The sequence below is a fragment of the Aphelocoma coerulescens genome, chromosome 17, assembly GCF_041296385.1.
Source record: "Aphelocoma coerulescens isolate FSJ_1873_10779 chromosome 17, UR_Acoe_1.0, whole genome shotgun sequence".
In the NCBI taxonomy this organism is placed as follows: domain Eukaryota; kingdom Metazoa; phylum Chordata; class Aves; order Passeriformes; family Corvidae; genus Aphelocoma; species Aphelocoma coerulescens.
Window position 1 is genome coordinate 6,002,917 of NC_091030.1, and position 23,479 is coordinate 6,026,395.

General features: G+C 44.2%; 2 protein-coding genes and 1 long non-coding RNA gene across 20 annotated transcripts in view; 1 reads left to right on the forward strand and 2 right to left on the reverse strand.

Moving 5' to 3' along the window:
• The window catches only part of FNBP1 (formin binding protein 1), a 94,563-nt gene extending 83,261 nt beyond the window's left edge, over window positions 1–11,302 (reverse strand). For 5 of the 17 annotated variants that reach the window (XM_069032010.1, XM_069032003.1, XM_069032014.1 and 2 more), the window contains exon 1: window positions 11,170–11,298. In XM_069032010.1, coding sequence (XP_068888111.1) covers window positions 11,170–11,193 — 24 coding nt within the window. In that variant the 5' untranslated portion in view covers window positions 11,194–11,298. Of the gene's footprint in view, window positions 1–11,169 lie in introns of all 17 variants that reach the window. The other 12 variants (XM_069032004.1, XM_069032002.1, XM_069032009.1 and 9 more) reach the window with 5 other exon arrangements.
• Window positions 11,303–12,341: 1,039 nt separating this feature from the next.
• On the reverse strand, window positions 12,342–14,618 carry LOC138119816 (uncharacterized). Its single transcript, XR_011155633.1, has 3 exons — window positions 14,476–14,618; window positions 12,869–13,002; window positions 12,342–12,762 (listed from the first exon to the last, which is right to left on the reverse strand). It is a non-coding gene; the product is annotated as an uncharacterized lncRNA (long non-coding RNA).
• Window positions 14,619–17,986: 3,368 nt separating this feature from the next.
• The window catches only part of GPR107 (G protein-coupled receptor 107), a 38,642-nt gene continuing 33,149 nt past the window's right edge, over window positions 17,987–23,479 (forward strand). The window contains exons 1-2 of one of the 2 annotated variants that reach the window (XM_069032015.1): window positions 17,987–18,157; window positions 22,807–22,932. In XM_069032015.1, the coding sequence (XP_068888116.1) occupies window positions 18,065–18,157; window positions 22,807–22,932 (219 nt within the window). In that variant the 5' untranslated portion in view covers window positions 17,987–18,064. Of the gene's footprint in view, window positions 18,163–22,806; window positions 22,933–23,479 lie in introns of both variants that reach the window. The other variant, XM_069032016.1, reaches the window with a different exon arrangement.

Genomic DNA, 23,479 nt, shown 5'->3' on the forward strand with positions numbered 1-23,479 from the left:
TGACCATATCTATTTTTGGAACAGCTATGGAACACATACACAAAGGAGAGAAAACAAGTTCTAAATGCAGTACCATGAATAGAGCTGTATAGTTCATGCATCTTTTCTTCCCTAAGAGAATATGGGCATTAAGCACTGCACCACACACAAAGAAAATGTATTGTGGTCCCCTTTTTAAGGGTGATTTGTGCCTGTGGCTTTTTTCTGTTACTTTTGGGTTCGTCTCCTGATTATTTTCAAAATTCTCCTATCCACAAAAGCCTCTTGAAGTGCATTAGGGCTTACACACTAGTCCCAGACTGTTTAATTTAGCCTTAATACCTTGAGGAAGCTTCAGGATGGATTGCTGCTGTTCCGATTAAGGAATCAATCCCACCCCCCACCAAGGTTGGATGGATGCCTTGCCCCCAGAGGGAAATCAATAGAGCTCCACTGACCAGCAACTTCCAAACACCATGTGTGTTGATGTATCATGAATAAAACCCCCACACACTTCATTCTTACATTCTAACTGTGAAAAGGGGGTCTAAATTTCCATTATTTTGACATTTTTCACTCGTTCAACTCTCCTAGTGTGGATTCTGGCTTTTGATTCCTCTGCCACCATTCCATTTATTTCTGTTCCCAGAGATTAAGCCACAAGCAAACCACAGAAGACTACACCAAGCCAACAGCAGAATCAAGTCAATACAAATGTCTATAATTGTGTGCATAAAACCCATAAATATCATGTAAAATGTCTTCTGACCTCTGTGTGAATGGAGCACACCATTCTGTCATGCTGTTCCCAGCCATCGAGTACTTCAACTCAACTGCTAATAGCCAAGTGAAATATCTATATTTGTATTGTTTAGCTCACCAAAGGTTTTTGTTAGTGGAACAATTCAACACACTCCCTCAACCATTAAATGTTGGCACTGTGATACCTTTCTGTTCAAGACTAAGTATTTTCCAAGAGTGACAACTATGCAGACCCAGTCTCCAACGATGCCTAAATTAGGTGCATGTGTTTCACAACAGCACATTTTCTCACAAAAATTGTCGTTTTCCAACAATTACAGCTTTCCTATTTCAAGATCGTTTTGTGTCAATCATACTGAACCTCTGGAAAAGGAGCTTTCAGCAATTTTATACATAATACAGGTAATAAAGATGATGCAGACAAGAATCAGAATAGGAACCACAATGCAAAAATAAAACCAACCCACAGTTATCCGGAGGAGGAGGTGGTGGGGAGATGCTCACACATACCAGGAATGATGCAAGCTGCTACCCCTTTCCAGCGTGGTCTCCTGGGCTACTCCAATGCATCTCAGAGGAACACATGCAGCCACACAGCCAGAGACACTTGATTTTATCTTTAAATAGAGCTGGAACCCAGCTAGCCCCCCTTTCCAAAAATAAGGCTGTAAATCCCCAGGGCACTGGTTTAAATAGGCACTGAGTCACACAGGTCATGTGAGATGCATTCTCACTACCTAAAGGATCAGCTGGTGCAATTTTGGGGTTCAGGTAAAGCATGCAGCCATAATCTGTGAGCATTGGGTGCCTTGATCCTGATGGTCAGGCTGGCAGTGCTTTGGGAGGATGGAGCCTCTTGGGTCAGCTGATGACGGTGTCCTTGAGCAAAGCAGCAAAGGAACCCCTAACCAATATATCCATCACAAACATTTGCTTAGGAGTTGTTTTGTACACCAAAAACTGAAGCAAAGCTGTGCAGTTTTTCAGCTTTTGCATGTTAAGTTGCAAACACATGCCAAAAGCACCCTGTGCGAAATCCAGATGTTTCACAGCTCCAAAGACTTGCAGGAAATAAAGGCTCTTGACCAGCACATAGAACCCTTTCCTCTCACCCTGTATTTTTAGGCTTTTCCAGTGACTACACATGAGCAAAGGATCTCAGACTGTTATTATACTTGGGGGAGAGAGCCAGGATGGGTGAAAAAATATTTATGTAGTGCTCTATCGCAGCTCTCCCTGTTCATCCACTGCCAGTTTTTCTTTTAGTACAGCAAAACCTGAGTTACACACTTGTAATCAATGCCACTCCTGTAAGACCCACATTTGACAGATCAAAAGTCCTCAAGAGGGTAAGAAATATTTCTCTTCCCCATTAAACTTTTGTTTGAGAAAACACACTTCCATTCATTCCCTGTGCCATGCCAGTCATTTTTTTTCTTTTTGTAAATACAAGATAAAAGTGCTAAAGCATTTATCTCTGCCCAAGAGACTATAATGCAAAGTGAAAAATATTATCTAAACACATTTTGAACTTATTTGCTAAAAAATTCCTTCAGGCTTTCTGCACAGATTGAGTGAATGAAAAACATCAGTGCACACAATTCTGGATAAAGCTTTTATTTGGGGATGTTGTCAAATATTCTTCCTCAGTAAGTAAAGATGCAAAGTGCAACCACAGAAATCAATGTATATACATTCTAACCAGTACGTCAACTCCACTTAAACATGACATGGAAAAAGCCACATAAAATAGCAATACTACAAAGCCAAAAGAGACTGCTAGGTCTCTGCACTACTTTCTGCTTTACCTCTTACCTAATCTTCATCCTTTGCTCCATGCTTATTCCTTCCCCTTGTGCACCCACTATACTTTCTCCTGATCCCATCAAACTCTTGACTTGCCGTTCCTAATGCACTAATCCCATTGCACATCCAGTCTGACAGCAAGTCACAATCCCACCCGTCCTGCCCAGAGCCCAGCCCTGCTCTCTCTACGTGCTTTTATCCAAGCTGTTTCCTTGTTACTGACTGGTTCCTTGTTTTCTTTGTTTAAATTAATTTTCTCCTCCTGAGCTCACTGAGCTCATTTCTGCTGTTTCCTTCGCCTTGCTAGTCCTGCTTCACTCACTGTCACAACTGCCAATTTGAATTATCTCTCCTCAAATGACCCTCTCCATCATTCCTGGCACTTCCATCACAGGAACAGTTTCTAGACAAGCAGACCCAACTGTCTGTAACTAGATCCCAATATGATCTCTAGTCCTCCTTCTCTACATTCAGTCTCTTCAATCAGGTGGTTTCCTCCCTGACCACAGCATCTCGCTCACCCTCAGGTGAGCGTAACAAAAACCAGTCCACGACAACAGAAGAACTGGTTTGCTGCCAACAAGACAGAATAAAAGTGGTCAGAGGGACCTTTACCTTGCCTTGGTGCAGCCATGCTTTCCATCCCCCCTCTCTCCCTGCTCACTGACCCACGCTACTCTTCCATAACACAGCCCGGATCCCACTCATCCAGAACTGTCCTTCAGCCAGCTTCTCCCCCCATGCCACTGGGTGCCAACAAAGGAGCCTGAGAGCAGAAGAGGCTGCCCAGCTCCACCCTTGCCTCGAACAGCCATGGCCTGGGAAGTCTGGCTGCTCTCCTCCAAGAACCAGACTGAGCCATCTTCAATTATTCTGTGGGTGACCTCATCTTGCCCCACAAAAATCCCTCCAAGGCCAAAACCTAGCCAGCACCCAGGAAAATTTGGTCAATAACATCTTCACCAAGTACAGGCAAAGTGGTATTTTTCCAAAGACTCACAGGTTTGCCTAATTGAGGAATATTTTCTCAACAACAGCAGCAGGCATATTCCTGTTCAACAGCTTCTGTCTGCCAAATTTCAAAACCTTGCTCCAATGAATGGGAGTGCTACAGCTTTCCAAAACCAAAGAGGCATCGTGTTCAGCATGTGCAATACACTGGCCCTGGTAACAACTGAATGATCCTGACTGCTCTCAAACACAAAAAGCAAGAAGCAGGCACAGAAAGAGGAAAACTACAGCCTGAACACCCTAACATGGAAAAAAATTTAAGCAGCAGAAAATAAGACATTTGAACAGAAAATGTTAAAAACATTCTCAGTAAGAAGGGCTCCCAGCTCAGTCTAGAACACAGTCTGAGACAGAGAAAACTGTCCAAGGCACCAAATAAGCAATTTCTTGGTGTTAATTGGAGCAAAATATCCAGGAGTGCACTTAGGAATAAGGAATATGCTCAGAATCCTTGCAAGATGATCCTTCTCCTGTCACATAGGTAGCACTCCTTTATCTGCACATCCACAGACTCAGTGCAATGAAATTAAATTTTTGAACTATAAAATGAATGATTTATGAGACAAATTGCACCTGCTATTCCCAGAGGAGTAAATCTAAACACTACAAACTACTCTTCCCCTTCAGGGAATGAATGGCCCCAGCAGCACTTACACCAGCCCCACTGCAAGGGCAGAACTGAAGGCTTTGCTTGATAAAAACACTTTCGGTACCAAACAGAAGCACTTGAAAAACACTGAACAAGAGATGGCTAAGTGGCACATTTAATGGAAGAAATCTATACTATTTCAGCTACAAGAAGAATAATCCACTCTGGGATTTCCTCAGGATTAAGGACTATCTGGGTGACTTGGTAGCTCATTGGAGACCATCCTTCTAAACCAGACATTAATTCCCAAGAGACTCCTTTTCAAGTTTTATTGCTTTCCAGAGTTTCTGAGGGCATCTGGGGGATTGCTGTTGTTCTTTTGATTGTTTTGCCAATGAGGTTGACTCTTCCTCAAATAAATTAAGGACAACATTGCAACAGAACTGCTTCTTTAAGTGCTTTACAACATGATCTGCTTCAGTGATCAGCAAGGAACACCAGGCAAACAACACTTAATTCTTGCACTTTACTTACAGAAGAGTTAATTTAGAAGCCCTTCTACAGCTTTTCCATTTTTAGATGCCAAAAAACCATTGTATTTAATTATGCCAACAAACCATTCTTAATAAACTGAGCCAAAAGAAATTACTGACCAGGTTAATAAGGTTGTCTCTGGACAACACGGAAACAAAGTGATCATGTTAAATTCCAAAGGGATCCAAACCACCCCACCTGCTTGAGAAGAAAGACTAAAAGCATCATATCCTGTACATGTAGCTACTATATCTACATATAGATATACACTACTTTTCCACTGTATTTCATTTTAGAGCCAAAGCCACTGATTGAAAAGAACAGCAAAGACTGCAATATGCCAACAGACATCAGTATTTTACCAATTTAAGCAGCTTACTGTTTTAAGGAAAAAAAAATGCAAAAGCAGAGTTTCTAGGGGTAAAAGGAAGAAGAGAAGTTTCATCTGAAGCGTACAATTATACCGAAGGGGGAAGTTATTTGAAAATATTTACATGAACACTAAGGAAACTCAACAAAGCATTGGATTTTGACAGCTGGACTGGATACAATGTATAACCAATCTCAGCAGCAGTATTTCAAACAGGATGAAAGTGAATTTCCAAAAATTCATTAGCAAGTTACCTGTCCAGCAATCAAAGGCAATAATGTAAAGCAGGTTATTAAGTTACAGTGCCACAGTGCAACAGTGGCTCCTACTCTTTATGTGGAATTCAGCTATTGAAATTCTGCTTTAAAATAATGTTTTACAGCTTTTGAAATTCTGCTGTAAAAGAATGTTTCACAACATGAGTAACACTAATGAGCTGCAAAGAGTCCAGAAAAACATCGGCTCATGTTTGACTGCCTTCCCCATATGGTTCAAGAAAGCGGGGGATCTTGAGCAGCCACAATACGGCTGGAAGGGAAAACACTGTATTCTGAAAGCCTTGACTCACGCTGAGAGACCGTAAATCCCCCATTCTTTAATGAATAGGTAGGAAATGCGAGAACGGGTCTCTTGACGAAATTGTCGAAATCTTATTTCTTAAAGCAAGTCAGAATTGTAAACAAACTTATTCAGACATTCGAACATTGAAGTCCCAGCAGCTCTTCAGGTACCAAAAGGGAATCTTTCTACTCCTGGTGCCTGCAGGTACCAAGGGGGGTCGGCAGGGACCTCTCACATAACCCCATTCTCCTACCAACCACCTACTACGAGCAGCAGGGCAGCCCTCACACAACAAATCATCCTAAAGTTTAAAAATTCTCTTTTTAAGCTCATGAAAAGGACTCTGATGGCGCCAACTTTACAACACACGTACATAGAGGCTGCAGCAGCCCCGAATCCCACTCTGAGCTGGGCATGCACACAAAGGTGTGAGCTGCAGAATGCAGATACTCTGTAATGACTCAGCTTCTATAAACTATTTCTCACTCACTAATCTGCATTTGCAGGCTGACCACTTAAAACAGGGAGTGAGCCTCTGTGAAATAAGGAGATATTAATGTCAGACAATTTTGCTACCTCAAAACTGTCCAAATAACTATGCAGAATGCTAAACTAATACTACTTAACTAATGAAAAGTGTGTTTTGCTTTGAAGTGCCCATCTCCAGCACTCTGTGTACAACTTTTACTAAGAGCTTTAGAATAACCAAGCAAAAAGTATAAATAAGATGCATTTATTACTGACCTCAGACTCTTCTCTTCCAGCCTTTCACTCTACTTGCTATTAGGGTGCTTTTAGAGCACATTTTTGTGGGTGAAATTCCAGATGCTTTGAAATATACAAAAGTTTTAACATGTTACTAAACAAGAACCAAGTTTCTATGAAACACACACAAAAAAAAAGGGCTCAGGGATACACAGCTCGGCCTCTGGGAGTTGTCTGAATGGCATCAAGTAAGTTTCACAGCAAATTTAGAATAAAATTTACGTTTCAGAAGAGCATTTGCCATCACCACAGAAGAAGACTGTCTAAGCTGCCAACAATTCACCCACCCACCTGTGAGGGTTAGGCCCATAATGGAAACTCTCAGCTCATCAGGGTTGTGACTTATCATGCAAGACTAATTACTTGCGTCCTTTTCCCATCAGACACCATCTCCTTTTCCTTTAAGTCTTGGAAAACAACAGTTAACACCTAAGCCCAAAGAACCTGGGGGGTGAGGGCTGTAGGAGGTGTGAGAACGGGATGGGTGGGATGACACACAATTTCTATTGTATGTAATCAACTACAGCCTGCATACAACAAAACAATGTTGGCTCAAGAATCAATACAGCAAACCCAGATCCAGCTCTGCAGATGCTCTTACAAGCAGAGGAAAACAGGGTTTTCATCTGAGATCACATTTGACTACTGTGCCCATTACACACCACTGTGTAATGCCACCAAGGTCAAAATCACCCAGGTACTCCAGATGGTTTCCTAACGTGAGTCACCATTACATGCAACACCCATGCATTGCAAATACTATTGAAGAACAATGCTGCATTCAAGCAAATTGCAGAAATGCAAGATTACAGCTGTTTAAACACAAATTCTGCTGATGAAATAGAGGCGGGAGTACTGAAAGAGGAAATTATTTAGCAGTTACAAATAGCAGGGGGGCCTTCAAGTTCTCAGAGTTGCACCTATGTGGAACGAACTTTAAAAGGCAAAAATAACCATATCCACAAACCATGTGTTTTCATAGTATACTGGAACACTCTGTAAACAAAAGGTGTGGTCCCTAAAGTATTGCTTCTGTCAGGAGTTGGCCAACAAAGCCCTTTGCATCGGGGCAGCAAATCAAGACCCGTGCAAATACTGAATATCCACCTTCTCACAGGCTGAAAGGACAGTGACAGGCTGTTAGCAGCCACCCAGCCACCTTTCACAAAGGTCAAAGAAAAACTTGATTAAATCACCTCCCTACGCAGGCTTTTTCAAAAATTTTACACTTAATGTGGGGAAAAAAAAAAAAAAACACAGCAACAAACCCACAGTGTCTGCACTTCTGAAACACTCATAACAAAAAGAAAACTTTCCACATTCTACCACTTGGCCTCCTGCACCTGATGTGCTGTGACAGTGGTCTGAAAAGGCGAAATTTTTCCTGGACCACTTAGCCACAAATTTACACGTAGCTTCCCCAAACTACATCCTGTGTCAAATATCATAATCAAGAAAGTTCATTCAATTCAATATACCAGCCATGCAGCCACAGCCTTTTCAACCCTGAAGCCAAGCACCAAAGTGCTGAGGTTGGTTTCAGCTCAGTTTGCAATGCAGTCCCACTTGTTTCAAGGGCTTCATGCCACACTAAAGGACACTGGTGGGAAGTGTGGCACACACGATTTTTACCCACTGAGGTACCCTTCAGAAGAGCTGTGGGTGTCATGCTCCGTGTTCTTTCCCATTAGCCAAGAGAGGAAAAGGGTGAAGGAGATCCAAGTGTGCTTTTACAGCCCGTTGTCCCTAAAGTGTAGTACTGAAAATACAAGTCAGTTCTGTGCACCCCTACATAACCTTTACTTATCACTTCCACTTGTTAAGTGCCAGTTTCAGGAACCAGATGTGAAATAAATATGTGCTACACCCTCCTACCTGTCAGCCCTTAATGCACTCTTGAACCCAGGTGGAAACCAAAATGTTTTGGGTGCTATGCCTGCACTTTGTCCTTAAGCTGCTATTTCCTCCTCAGCTCCTGAATGTTTGCAGTATAACACGTAGAAAGAATTCTGCAGGGTTTGGATGGACAGAAGCTGCACGGAGAGTTACATGAGACCTCCAGGTTTTGTTCTGCAACACCGATTGCTGGGAGGCTCCAGACGATCTCATTATCCCCAGCACTCCGCCTCATACAGGATGTAAATGCTGCATTAGGACGTCTAATAATTCTGCTGGTTGTGGGTCCATTTACACTCACAGGGACAATCTTGAGATGTAACTCAAAGTCCAGAATTAAGTGAAATATCAGTAGGAACTTGGCAATAGGATTTCCAACCCAGAGGCACAGGATACGCTCACATCACAGCACAAGGCTAAAAGCCTGTTTTGGGAATAACTCACATGTTGCCAAAGGGATTTTATTGCCTCTGAAGTATGAGGCTTTCTGCAACCAGCTTTTTTCTCCCCCAAGGAAGGAACAGAAATTCTACCTAACTCCAAGCACATTAACATTCTACATGCTCTAAAAAGCAAGCCCATATATCTTTGCTATATTTAAAGGGGTGAATCATGAACATGCATCCAGCCTGGTAGATCAAAGATACAAGGTGCAAGTCAAACCTGATCAAACACTGCTGATTTTTCTAGCAAATTTCTGAACTACAGTTAAAAACACTTGCTTTTGCCTTAACTTTCAGCCCCTCAAACCACATATGAGTCACATGCAGAATAGGCATTTGCTGCTTACCACACCTGCTCCTGAAAACCCATTCCCGAGCTACTTAGGGAAAAAAGAAAAAAAAAGACAACTAAGTTCTAAGGTAAATGGAAATTTAATTTTGTTTTAAAAAGGCATGCCATTATCAACAAAAGAAGGTGGCATATATTAAATACAGGTTGTTTGTGTGGTTTCCTTTCCAGTGAAAGGGAGAACACAGAGTGAGAAATCACTGTTTTGGCCTAAATACCCAGAGCACTGGAAACCGACGTGCTTTCAGAGCTCTGCCCAAATGAAAATGGAGCAACTCCTGCCAATTTTCTATCTAGAATCATTTATTCTGTTGATCCAACCCTTTTCCTCAGTAACCTGCTACATTTCTCAGCGTGCTACATTGAAGATATGAAAAATGATACTTTGATGCTGTTGAAGACAATTTCAGAAACAGAATTTTCGGATAAAAATGTTACAGAAGCAATTTGTAGCTGTTGCAGAAGACATCTATGGCTACACACAAGCACACACCCCTATAAATATTACATAAAACAAGAGGAACTATTTATAGGCACTACTCTCTACTACCATTCTGGTTCAGGAACACCTCAGTACTCCTTGCAGTTTTAGGAATGCAATTAAAAAAAAAAAAAAAAAGAAGTTCCTTCTGAGAATTCAAAATTTTTTTCCAGTGGCAAAATTATACTGCCTCTTATTTTAATTCCACTCAAACTATTCAGTCTCCTCCCAAAGCATCCAAGATGCAGAAAAAGGAGGCAATTGCAGGTTTTCCCAGAAATATCCCCATGCAGCAGAGCTGTTTATATACCGATGAATCAATATAGCATCACTACACTATTTCACCAGCATTTATCACCTTTCTTTCTATGGCATATAAAAACACACCAAAATAACCTCTCCCAGTCAGCAGTTGCTCCCTAATTTACTGCATAGTTCTGACTAGATCTGGCTATAACATGACTCCAATGTCACAGCAAAACGGGATGCTGAACTGCCTGCCAGAGCGGGCCAGGAATGCACCCAGAAAAGACAGCAATTAGCACATCTAAAATAACCATTTCTACAAGAGGCAGCTCAAAAGCTCAGATGTATTTTCATCTCAAGTCGCACCGGTTACCAGCCACAAACACATGACTACAGGAGAGAATCCTGCAGTGCTTTACAATCCAGATGACTCTCTGCCACTTATTCTTGACTTCTTCATTCAAAACACCGTTTCCTTTTCCCTCTTCCCGAGCACAGATTTGTCCCAAGATGTTTTATGTCCCACCACTCAGGGAACAGGCGCTCCACAGCCTCCTGTCCGCGGGTACCAACCCGCCCAGACCCAGCAGGTTTGCTCCATGCTCCACCATCAAACATGGCTGCACCATGTCCTCTTTGTGATTGAATATGTGGAACAGCTCTTCTGCCTTCCCAGACTTCTTTTATCTCCCTTCCCTTATTTCTTCTCTTTAGCAAGGGACCATTTCACGTCTCTATTACCCACTTCTCATACCTTTTAACAGTCCGAAATTTTCCATTAACGTTCCACCGTAAACCAAATGCATTTATACTTTCCAGGTTCTCCTCAAAAACATCAAGGAGCTTTATACATTGAAACCCTCTGTACCATTAAAACCTGCTTTATTTACACACAACACAAAACTCTTCTCGTAAAAATCTCCGTCCTTCAGATCCAGCGTGGAGAGAAGCCCCTTAACAGCAGCGACAGGAAAATTTATCATCTGGTTTTTCTCCCCCCGCAGCTCCCTCTCCTGAAACCGGACCCCCTGCCCATAGATCCACCTCGGAGCCTCCCGCAGCAGCCACACACAAAACCCACCCCAGGCTCCGCTGCGAGCCTCCCTCCGCTCCACAGCCGCTGCCGCTTTTTTTTTCTGCTGTGGAGCTTTTTTTTTTATTTATTTAATTCCTTCAGCAAAATTAAATCAAACTCCTGAACCTCCGCTGGGATTTCCCTGCAGAGGCTGCACATGAAACTTTCCGGAGCGGGGGGGGACCCCCGGGCTGAGCTGCGCCGAGGTGCCGGCACGGAGGGACCCGGCTCCCCACACCGGCCCCGGACCGTTATGCCCCCGGTGCGGCTCCCGCAGCCCCGCTCCCCCCGCTCACACTCACCCACAGCTCCGTGCCCCAGCTCATGGCTCCGCCGGCGCTGGGGGGGGCGGGCGGGGGGCGCTGGGGTTGTCGCTGTCCCCTGGCTGTGTCTGCTCGCCCTCGGGAGGGCCGTGCCCGGCGGTGCGAGCGGAGCAGGGCGGGACGAGCGCTGCTCACCGCCGCTCCCGCCTCATCGCGCCGCAAAATGGCCCGGGCGGCGCGAGGCGGGGGGGGGGGGGGGGAGGGGGGGGGCGATTGACAGCTCCGGGATGCGCAGGCGCGGAGCCGCCGCGGATGGGGTGGGGGGGGCCGGCTGAGCGCAGGCGCGGCCCGCGCCGCGAAAGGGAGCGCGGAGCGGCCGGCGGGGCCACGGGGGAGAGAAGGGGGTCAGGGGGGAACGAGGGGATCGCTGAGGAGCGGGGAATCAGTGGGGAGCGGGGATCAATGCGGAGCGGTGGTCGCTGGGGAACGGCGTCAATAGGGAACAGGCGTCAGTGGGGGAGCGGGGATCGATGAGGAACGCGGATCACTGGGGAATAGGCAGCAGTGGAGGAGCGGGGATCAGTTGAAAGAGGGAGTCGGTAGGGAAGGGGTGTAACTGGGTGAGGAGGCTCTCCCCGCCCTGGTCACAGAATCATCAGCACTGGCACAGGTTGCCCAGAGAAGTGGTGGATGCTCCATCCCTGGCCAGGTTGGACAGGGCTCTGAGCAATCTGGTGTGGTTGAAGAGGTCCCTTCTCATTGCAGGGAGTTGGACTGGATGGCCTTTAGAGGTCCCTTCCAACCCCAACTATTCTATGAGTCAGTGCTTTCTAAAACTTACACAAACCTTGTTGCCCTTTGCTGGAGACACTCCAGGACCTCAATGGCCTTTTTCAAGTGAGGGGCCCAGAACGGAATGCAGTACTTCAGGTGCCTCACCTGTGCTGAGTACAGGGGTGGTGATCCCAGCCCCATCCACCCTCAGGTGCCCTTCCCTGCCTCTTACCACCCTCCCCTGAGCCAGGTGAGGCTGGTTTTGAAGCAACTGTTCTTGGTTTGGTCATTTGTAAAAGAGGCGAGGGCCCTAGAAAGGAAGGGAACCCACAGCCTTAGAACCTTTGAAGCTCTGTTACGTGTGCTTCAACTTGGACATCAAGAGGAATTTCTTCACAGAAAGGGTGATTAAATATTGTCATGGGCTGCCTGGGGAGGTGGTCAAGAAAAAACTGGATGTGGCACTCAATGCCGTGGTCCGGCTGCCAGGGTAGGGATTAGCCACAGGTTGGACTCGATGACATCAGAGGTCTTTTCCAACTGAATTAATTCAGTGAACTCACTGCAAGGGCTGACTTTTAACTCAGCTAAGCAGTGTATACATCCCCCCACCCCCAAAATAACCCAAATCCAAGAATATTAAATCCACCATCTGTTACCAAAATGCTCGACAAGCAAGCAGGAAAATAACCAAATTATCTGCCTTTGCATAAATGTGGGTTATTGTAGCAATTACACAGGCCTTACAGAAAATGGCTCATTTCCTTGCCAGAAAAATATTTATTTTGTGATCCTCTTCCTCTGTGTCATTTATTTGAGCTGTGTCACTTAATCTCATTTTGCATTCCTGCTTTTCAGCTACAACAAATGTGAAAAGATATTTAGACTGATATATTTATTGCTGTATTTATTCATGAGAGATTTACATGGGGGGGAATAAAAAAGGGGAAGCATTTTAATTCACCTGAGGTAAAAGGCTTCTGCTCATAAAGGGTGGGGATGCTTTTGATGTGAGAAGATAAAAATTGACCAGCTGCTACAACAAGCATTATCTCCTCTAGATTAATGCACTTCTTCCACTGATGCTTGGCTGTTACCCTACATGAGGGAGAAAAACACATAAAGCAATTCCAACATTTTGAACAACAATGAAGACAAATGTTATGTTAATAACAGAATTGCGTTTATTTTTATCCAAGTTCCATTGATTTGAACATGAGAGGAGAGTGCTGCTCCTCACACAGCTGTCTTTGAAGAGAGACACAACAGGCAATGCTTTTGTTCATCATTAAAAGTTATTAAAGGGCTGACTTCATAACAACTAAGAGACACCCTGTTCAGCTCATTTTAGAGTAGTTCTTCCTTCTACTGCCAACATATTTGAATATCCAAGCCTGCCCTGCTGCCTGAAGCACAACCAGAGTGTTTGAAAGGCCTGTACTTCCACAGGCTCCCAGACCCACCATCCTTAGCCCTATATCCACCCAGGACACATTGCAAAACCAGACAGCACAGTTGCATCACAACTGTTTGAGAGCTTAACCCATAAATCCTCGAAGAAAAAGAATGTACAGAAACAGAGAGTAGCACTGGTATCATCTGAGCTAAGTTTGTGTGGAATTTCCTTTTGCACAAAGAGCTGGGAGGGGAACAGGGCAAACCTGTTACACCAGCATGGGCAGGGAAACCTGTCCACACTGAGAGATAGAAATGCTCCACCAGCTCCAGAAAGATAAAGGCCAGAAATACAAGTTTTATATTATGATGGTACATTAGAATAAACCATGCCAAAAACTATCACAAGTTATCAAAATTTCTGTGGACAGAGGCTCAAGACAAAAACTAAATAAAAAGATGTTTCTACAACTGTTTTTTTCCCTATTTTTGACTGTCTTCATTGTTTAGCCTGAGACTCTCCAAGCCAGGGACTGCCACTTATATTACTACTTTCAGTTGTGCAGTGCCCAAAGCAACAAGGCCTGCAGCTTGGCTGGTCCCTAATTACTAATGTAATTAGTAATGACAGGAGCATTAAGAGCCCTTTATGCCAAAGTAGATGCTAGAAAGCTCAGTAGGTTCCAATGTCAAAAAATAACTCAAAATTACACTTAGAAGTTACATTATCTAGCAATTCTTCACTCAGTTTGCACAATCCATATCTGAGCAACACAGAAGCTGGGTAGGAATTTTCCCTCAGCCACGCTGAGAACAAGACCATGCAGATCTGTTATCCAGATATGGGCCTATTCCTGTAAATTCTCTGTTTATCTCTCCTGTTGTTATGATTCAGAACACTCCCAGATTCAGCTCCAAAACCCAGGCAGAAGCAATTCCATTTTTAGAAAGCTAGGACTTTGTTTGGGAAACCCCCATCCCCCTTGAAAACAGCCAGATTCACTATCAAATGATTGAGAAACCATATAAAGTAGATAGAATAAATCCCTAAACTACAGTTCAATCTAAACCTTTTTTCTCTGTGTTTGTTTACTTATGCAAAGCAAGAAAAATCACAACTCTGAGAGCACAGACAAGCATTTCTAGCTTGCAGGATATAGGAGGAAGTGGACGTACCTTTCCCCCCAGAGTTATCATCCTTACAGCTGCTTCCCTTTGATTTTACGATTCTACCCAAATTATCCACGTTCAAGATAAGGAACATGGATGTTGCTTGTAACCTCTCATACACTGGGACTGAAACAGCACCAGGAAAGGAAGAGGACACACCTTTCCTAGAGGCCATCATCATCACAGCTGTTTCCTCTCTGCTGTTACAACACTACACAGATCACTCAGACACACAACAGGCGACCTCGGGGCTCTTTAATGCCCCATCAGGGCCCAGAGGGGCCTGATCAAGGCCTGATAAACCCCTGATAAACCCTAATGGCCCTGGCCAGCCTTACCTGGGGCCTCTGCCCACACCCTCTGCTCATGGACCCAGGAACTCAATTTTAAGCTCTGGCCTGAAAGCTCAGTTGTTTGTCCCGTGTTTTAGGGGGTCCCAGTTCCAGCTCAGGCTGTGCCTGGCTGTAGATCCTGTTGATATAGAGCCTAGCTTACATCTGGCCTTATCTTAGACCTGCCTTGTTCCTGTGTGTAGTGACTGGGATGACCTGTCCAGCCATAATTAGACCATGACTGACCTTGGTTACCATCACCCAAACTGCAGATGGGCTTCTCAGCTCAGCCTTGCCCCCGTCTCATTGCTGTGAACTCAGCAGATCACCTCGATTTTGGCTGCTCCCAGCTCTGACCCCTGGGCCTGCTCTTCTCTCTTTCCCCAGGGATTGTGGCACTGGGTCCTGAGTGCCTCCTGCTCTGGGTCCATGTTATCTCGCTCACCTCCCCACTCCGTGCCTGTACCCTGGCTCACAAAATATGTTAACAAAATGGCAATCTGGTTCATTCTGTGCTGAGCTGTACCTGCAGACTGTCCCTCCATCGTGATTTTCTGACACTGCTGATACCTCCCATCCAACCTTGATAATTGTTTATGATACACTTAAAAAAAAAATGTCTGTGAAGAGTTCTAATTATTTGTTTAGTTACAATTAAGGAGTAAAGAAAAAAGATATCCAGGCTAAGAACAACTGCATGTACTGGGAAACTGCAGACTTACAGTAAAGCGATCTTGTATGGAAGCTACAATGAAACAAATCAATGTCACAGTGAAAGTTATTGTTACAGCTTATTAATGATGGTCAGAGGCTGCTTTGTATCTTAATAAAGATGTAAATTTAGGTACAGACATCTTTTAATATACAAATTCTTAGAAAAATGCACATCCAAAGAAAGTAAACGTTATAAGTTCTATTTTTTGTTCATTTTGTATAGGTAATTGGGGAACCTACAGTTACTACAATATCCTAGTAGTCGGTGAAGAAACATTAAAAAAAAATAAAGATCTTCAGAAAATTTTTATTCTGTGGCATAAAAAAATCCCTGATTGCTAGGAATCATCCTCAGACTGAGGATGATTCTTCTTAAGGAAGGTTCTGAAGGGAGCTCCCGAAGGAAGCATCCTCACACTAAAAAATGCTCTGCAGCTGAACCAAATCCCAGAATTATAGGGGAATTTCTCGTGCTCTTTGACTACCCAAGCAGTCAAAGCGTGCCTGATACTTGCTAGTGGAGCAAGGCACGACAGCCTGTGTTGCAGCTCTGGTTGCAAGCAGCTGTTTCTCAGGAGTCAAAACTCCCCAGCTTTCCCAGAGGCTCCGTGCACAGGGATTATAATAATTAAATATTAAAGAAAAACCCAACAACAAAAAAATAACCTTAAGTCCAAGAAAATATCTCACCGGAGTTTTTTAGAATAAATCATCCGATGTTTGTAGGTCCCGTGGGGTTTTTGCAACCTGTGTTGTAGCTCTGTGCGGTGAAAGGGCTGATGCTGCCAGGACATCTAGTGGCACCCACACGTACTGCCCAGAGAAAGAATATTACTAGAAAAACAGATTTTTTTTTTTTTTTTCATGCTTCCAGATATTTCCTGGTAACACTCCAGGTTTCTTTGGCTGTTGGTGAGATTTCTTTGTTTATTTTTTTACCTAAGAATATACAAGGGGGGAAATGAAATGGTGAGGAAAAAAATGTAGAGGAACATCTGAATCACCTCTCTAAATAAAGATGGGACGTTCTACCATAATCTTGATAAAAAAAAGGTCAAGGCCATTGATTTTTCTCTCCCTTTTCACCCTCACTTGCCTGGGCCAGCCCAGTTGTTTATCTGTCTCTAGATAACAGAACTTGTTACTCCACACACTGAAAGGGAAAATCAGAATGTCTGAGTTTTGGGAGCTGAAAGCTCCTCACTGAAAAATTAGATTTATTTACATTGATGGCTTCCCAATGCATAGTCTTTCCATTTTTTCTTTTAGCAATGTGTCAACCAAAAAGCCATTTTAATTGCCCCTATTCACATTCACTTTGCTTCTTGTGTTACTCTCATTTTGAGCAACAAGTCATGGAAACCAGGCCCAATCTGCTTTTTGTTTCACTTGTAATTGGGACTACAGCTACTTCTTTAAATATTTCAATAGGTACAAAACTATTCCTGTTAAGAAGCAGAAATCCCTTTGTTTGTTACATATTTTTTTGGTGATATTCAAAATCAATACTTTAACCCTGGCTTTAAATAGAAAAGCAATTTTCCTGTTGTTTGGACTACCTGATGTTCAGACGTCTGCTGTTGCCATAGCTCCCAGGAAGAAGCTGGAACTTACTGGTAGATCCACGGCTGAGCTGGAAACAACCACTTCACCCCTCCCTGTAAACAACCATCCCACATCTCCCTGTGGACGATGCTGCAGGGCTGAGGTAGGAAGAGCTTCAGTCTTTTTTCGGGGTTTTTTTTTTGTGTCACCCCACAGAGGCTGGTTTGGGGGAGGCTCAGGGGGTTCCTTTCGGCCAGTGTGCCCCTCTGTGACCCATGGCCATGGGGGGGACCCACCACCCAGGGGGGACCCCACCGCCAAGGGGGTCCCGGGGCTGAGGAGGGACTCACCACAGGGCCTGGCTGCTGCCATGGTCCTCATTGAGGGGCCTGATCCAATCCGGGGGGCATCGTGGGGAGCAGCCTGTGGGCAGGGGCAGCCCAGCAGAGCCCAGAAGGGCCTCAGGGGGAGAGAAAGAGTGGGAAGTGCAGTGGGAAGTGCCTTCCCCGTGGGGAAAGGCTGAGGGAGATGGGGCTGCTCAGTCTGGAGAAGGTTGTGTGGAGACCCCACAGCACCCTCCAGGATATCAAGGGGCTACAGAAGCTGGAGAGGGATTCTTCGGCAGGAACTGTAGTGACAGGACAAGGGGGAGTGGGTTCAAACTGAAAGTGGGAGAATTCAGGCTGGATATTGGGAAGAAATTCTTCCCCGGGAGGGTGGTGACGCACTAGCACAGGTTGCTCAGAGAAGGTGTGGCTGCTCCCCGGGAAGTGTTCCAGGCCGGGTTGGACGGGTTTTGGGGCTCCCTGGTCTAGCGGGAGGTGTCCCTGCCCGGGCAGGGGGTGGCACTGGATGACGCCTGAGCTCCCCCCCATCCCCAACCCCTCCATGACTCCCTGACAGGACCCGGCCCCGCCCACGCGGTCACGTGACACACCCCCGCCCGACACGTGACTCTCCTGACCCGGAAGTGGCGCGCGGGGGACGCTGACGCTGGAACAAAGATGGCGGCCCGCGGCGCTGGGGCCGTGCTGGGGCTGCTGCTGCTGCTCAGCGCGGGCCCGGCCTGCGCCCGCGTCCACCACCTCACCCTCAAAGTAAGGTCTGCGCCGCCCCTGGCCCCGCTGGCTCGGCCCCCGGGTGCCCTGAGGGGAGCGGTGAGGCCGGCCCGGCCCTGCGCACCTCCCGTGGGCCGGGATTGGTCTCCCCACGTCTCTATCTTCGTCCTGCTGCGTGCCCCGACCCTTCTTTCTCTTTGCTTCTCTCTGAGCTTTCCCCCTGCGCCTCAGCCCGCCCGGGCCCTGCTGTGTTCTGCTTTTGCCGTTATCTTTCTGCTCCCTCTGACCGCATCCCCGTAGTCCTGTCCCGCTTATTCTGGCCGCCTGTTTCTTAGCCGCGGGCAAAGCGTGCGAAGGGGCCTTAGAATTGCGGTGGTTTGAAGGTGCAACTGCTTCACGTTCCTTTAAAAGCGATGTGATAAGAAAGGGCTGAACGTGAGCTGAGGGAGAGGTTTCTGAAAGGGGATTTTGGCGGAGCGTTCTTTTAGCTGTGTTCTGTTCCTGTCCTGGTGACTCTGAAGGGTGTTTGACTGCCTCACTGCCCTTCCGGATGCAGCTGCTTTGCACTAACCAAGCAATTAGTGGGGGCTGAGGAAACGAATGCTGGCAGCTTTCTGTTGTGTTTCCATAGACTCCTGGTTGTGCTTTGATGTGTCATCCTGTGACTATGTTCGAGAAAAACTAGTTATTCAGGGCTGTTGGTGGGAAGTGGTGGAGGTCAGGGTGAAGATGTGCTGCTGCCTGTTGTGCTCTGCATGAGCAGCTGCACAAAGAGGGAACTGTGTGCTTGAGGTGATGCTTTTTAATGGCCTCTGTGTAGCTCATGGAAAGCTCTGTAAGACTTCAGAAATGTTGTTTTGGTTGTCAACAATATGTAATATTCTGCCAGTAGAAACATTGGAAGAGACGATAAAGTGGTAAATGACTGGGACCCGCATTACTGTGCGTTTGTAGCAGTTTAGGGAGAATCCAGGATTTTGCAGGAATTCCACCTCAGGCTTTGGCATACAATGACTGCTGGGAAGTGTTCATGTCTTACTTTCCAGGCTATGTAGTTGTTTAAAGTGCAACCACATGAGTATTGTTGTATTTCAGGAAAAGTAAACTTTTTCCTGAAGTAGTAAATTAGGAGGCTTGTGCTGGTTACATCATTGTTTTGAGCAATTTGTGACAAACGGTTGAGTGCTGAAGGATTTCTCCTGGGGTGTTTCTTTACCCTTATGTCCCATATGCCTCAAGCAAATGTTCTCAGCAGGAAACATCGTGGCTTTTAGTCCTTGTTAGGGACTGCCTGGATCAATTACTAGATCCTGCTTGCTGTTTTTTCCCATCAGAGTGGGTTTGGTTTTGCAGGTGTTTTTTGCCAGTTGCAGCACTGACCTACCAAGGGCTGTAAAAGTAGCAGTGAGTTAATGCCTTTGACCACCTCCTTTCTAAACATGAGCTTTATTGTTAGAGCAGTCTCTCCCTTCCTCCTTCATCCCCTGCTTTACAGCCTTTATGTAAATATCAGGCTCCAACAACTGAGTCTTTTCACAATGAAATCTCCTTTCTGGTGTTCTTGCCAGTGGCTCCTGTTTTGCTTGCAAGTGTGCCTTGACACTGAGCCAAGCTGAAGGCCACAGTTTCATGGGAGTGTTTGATATTAAATTTCCTCAAACAAGCTGTTATTGCTTAATTCAGAATAGCTTCATTATTGTATCTTTGTAGTTACTGTGCTAATGTGAAGCTTTTTTGTTGTCAGAAAAACAAGCCACAGTCTGAGCAGTTTCCTGTTCTAAAAATAATGTTTTATCTTTATAAAAGTGTAGAAAATAGTTTATTTTTTGTGAGTTGGAGAGATAATTTGCTTGAATCTTGCTGTTAGACTGACCTTGCCAGAGACGCTCCTCCTTAGTAGCAATTGTTACCAGCTTCATTACTTTAATGAGATCTGTAAAAACTCCAAAACACCTCAACTAACAAAACCAACCCCCTACAAAAAAAAAAAAAAAAAAACACTACAAAAATTGGGAGTTATGGAAGAGCAACAGAAACAATTTTCAGAGGATTCCAGAAGTAGCTGTAGTTGAAATGTTTCTCATGACCAAAACCAAGGCCTTTGTCAGACATGGAGTTACAGAGAAAATGCTGGTTTTCAGTGGTTGCTTGTAAATACCTGTGGTCTTTTAATGTTGGTAGATTTCAGACTTCAACAGCTCAGGTTGAAAATACCTTTCACAATAATTCACTTAGTCTTACACAAATTATCAGCCTTGCTATTAGTCTCACACAAATAATAAGATTCTTTCCAGGTAAGGGTAAGCCCTCTCTGGTGGAACTTCCACTGCACTGACAGTGTGATCCCAATTAGATTAGGGTAAAATGGTAGAGAATATTTTTCTGCTCATTCTGAGTTACAGGATCATGGATTCCGTTTCCCTGTGACCTTATTCAAATATTGCAGGATCACTTTTTATCCTAAAGGAGTGGAAGAGGGGGGAAAGATTTTTATGGAAACAAGCTTGAGAACTTTGGGTATTGGTTTGACTGTAACCCATTAGTGATGGGTCTCAGATCATCTCTTCTCAGGAGGGCAGGCTTAATTTTAAATGCATCCTATGTAAATTAAATTAATATGTGTGTTAACAACTTGGATGCTGAAGTATTCACTTGTATGGGTTCACACCTTTGTTGTAAACTTAAATATTTATGAAGTCAGTAGTTGAGTGATTATAAATAAAATCTGGGTTCTTTCAACCCCTTAAACCTTAGACAACTATTAGTAAGCCAATGTCTTTAGACTGTCAATATGTGGAGCAATAGATGCTCTTGCTGTTGCTTGGTGGCAACTGATGACAGTGTGTGTGTGGGATCATGTAAAGCTGAAGGATTTGTGAACTAAATCTGTAAACTCTAAGCACTCAAAGTTGAGATAAAACCAGGGAGGAAAGTGGTGTGTGTTGTATATTAATTATCTGCTGCTGGTGGGGAACATATCTGTAAATTAGCAGAGTAAATCACTTAAATTGAACTGAAGAGCTCTTGCAAGTGCTCTGAATTGAGCAGCTGCCTCTGGTCACGTGTGCAAGGTACAAAACACCTTGTGGCTGGATGACACTGTGTCCCACTCAGATTCACCCAAATTCTTCTCTGTCCTGATGCGCTTAAATACATCTGATGTGCCCTATAAAGAGCCAGGGTTAATTTTCTGTTCTGAGTGGGAAATTACATGGGATGCAATGTCAGAGGAACCAGATGGGCTCTTGTTTCAAGCATATTCCGTGACCTGGAACCCAAAGACAGCAGAGCTATAATACTCTGTTGAACAAAGCATCTGCTGGAAGCCCTATGTCACTTAACTTTTTTTCTTCTTCTGAGCATTAAGGGAGCCATCTGGTTATTTGCCAGGTTAACTTGATTCTATTAGGATGATCTTATTACAGCTAGATTACAGGTTAGCTGTGTCAGGATTAGTGCCCTGCTATTACAGTGAGTGATATTTATGAGTCAGGAGCATTTTGTGCAGAGATGTCAAAATCGATACTGGGGTAGAGGGAGAGGAAGAACTTTTTGTACTTGTACAATTTGTAGCTCAGTCTTCCAGGACTGTCTTCAGAACAGTTTGCCTTTAGCAGCTGACTTCTCTTTTTAGAGTGTTCTGCAGTCTGATTATCTTTTCCTAGAAGAAGCAGGAGGAAGAAACTTTTTTTTTTTTGGTGCCAACTTGTCAAATGTTTTAAATTCCATTTTAAATTTGATTTTTGATTTCTGTTGCCTTGTTTCTGCTTTTCTTCCAATTTTAATGACCCAGTAGGTTTGAGGGACCAACTGCAGATGTTGGATGTGACCTTTTGTCATCTGATGTGGCAGCTGTGTGTGACGTCAACTACTTTTCCTGTGGGGTCCTTCATGGCCTCCTTATTTAAAAAAATAATTAAGCTCACTGTACTTAAACCTTTATCAGCTGAGCAGGGCACGAGAAGAGATCAATTGCTGTGGTTTCCTTGCCAGACTGAGAGGAAGAAAATTATTCTTCAGCTAAACTGGGAGTAGAGGAGGGAATTAGAATTTTCCTGCTAGATAAACTAACCCAAGTAATTCTGGTTTCGGTATTTATTCTGTTCTTATTTTTTATTTATTTTATGCCAAAAATCATTTGGAGGTATGGGACTACATACAAAACTTACATACAATACTCACATAGTTTTCCAGTGTATTAGTGTTTGCCTGTCAAGCACTGACCCTGCCTAACACAGATGATCTGGGGGGATGACAATGCATTTGCTGAACACTTGGCCAAACCCCAGTTCTCTGTTAGGTAAGATCCCCAAAGTCACCTATTTCCTCTCAGTCTGTGGCAATGACAATAATCAGCATTCAAACAAGAGCTGTCTTGATGTGTCTACAGTCACTTCGGGGGATTTTGCTATGTGTTGTTTAGTCAGTGATGCCAGAGGTTTGAATTCTTCCAGAATTTTGCTTGTATATCTCCCAGTAGCATAGCCAGGCAGAGACGTGTCTCTTTGAAGTTCTTGCTGTTCAGGTTATTGGAAAAGCTGGTCCATTCCAGTGAAATAGTTGGTTACATCTGAAGGTGTCCTAAAGAAATTTGCATGAATATTCAAGTGTCATCACTCACCCTGCTTCCCCTTTGCTGCAGCAGATGACTCTGCATGTATTTGTAAACTTGCTTTCCTTTCTAACAGGATGATGTGAGGCAGAAAGTGCACCTGAATACCTTTGGCTTCTTCAAGGATGGTTTCATGAGAGTCAGTGTCAGCAACCTTTCCCTGAAGCCAGCAGTGGACCCTGATGACATGGAGAGTTTATCAGTGAGTTCCTTCCTATGAAAACTCCTGTGAAATTGCCCTTGCACTGGTAGCCTCCACTTGTCTCAGGTGTCAGATCCAAACTTGTGACGCTGTTGGCTTTGCTCCCCATCATGAGCCAATTATGAGGATCTGTGTATTGAGATTTATCCCTGAGCACTCCCCATTCTGCTTTAAGGATGAACCTTTAACTTGCTGGATCCTCTGATGAACTCGATGCACACATCTATAACTTATATTGAACATCAATTTCCTCAGCAGTCCTCTGATGGGAAGTTTTTTCACACTGTGACCTGTTGCATTGCAATTCAGCTTGTGATCATTGTGTCAGTAGGTTTCCAGAACAGTGACAGCCTTATTTTTAAGAGAACTCTAATATTACATGTTGTATTAGGGGCTTTAATAGACTAAAATACTAGATTAGATAACAGACCTGAGTTCTTATTCTGCTGCACAGTTTTACTTCTTTATTGTTATAAAAGTAATAAATGTTTTTGTTAAGCAAAACTGTCTGGAATAATACTGAAATAAGTTAAAATGTTCAGAGACA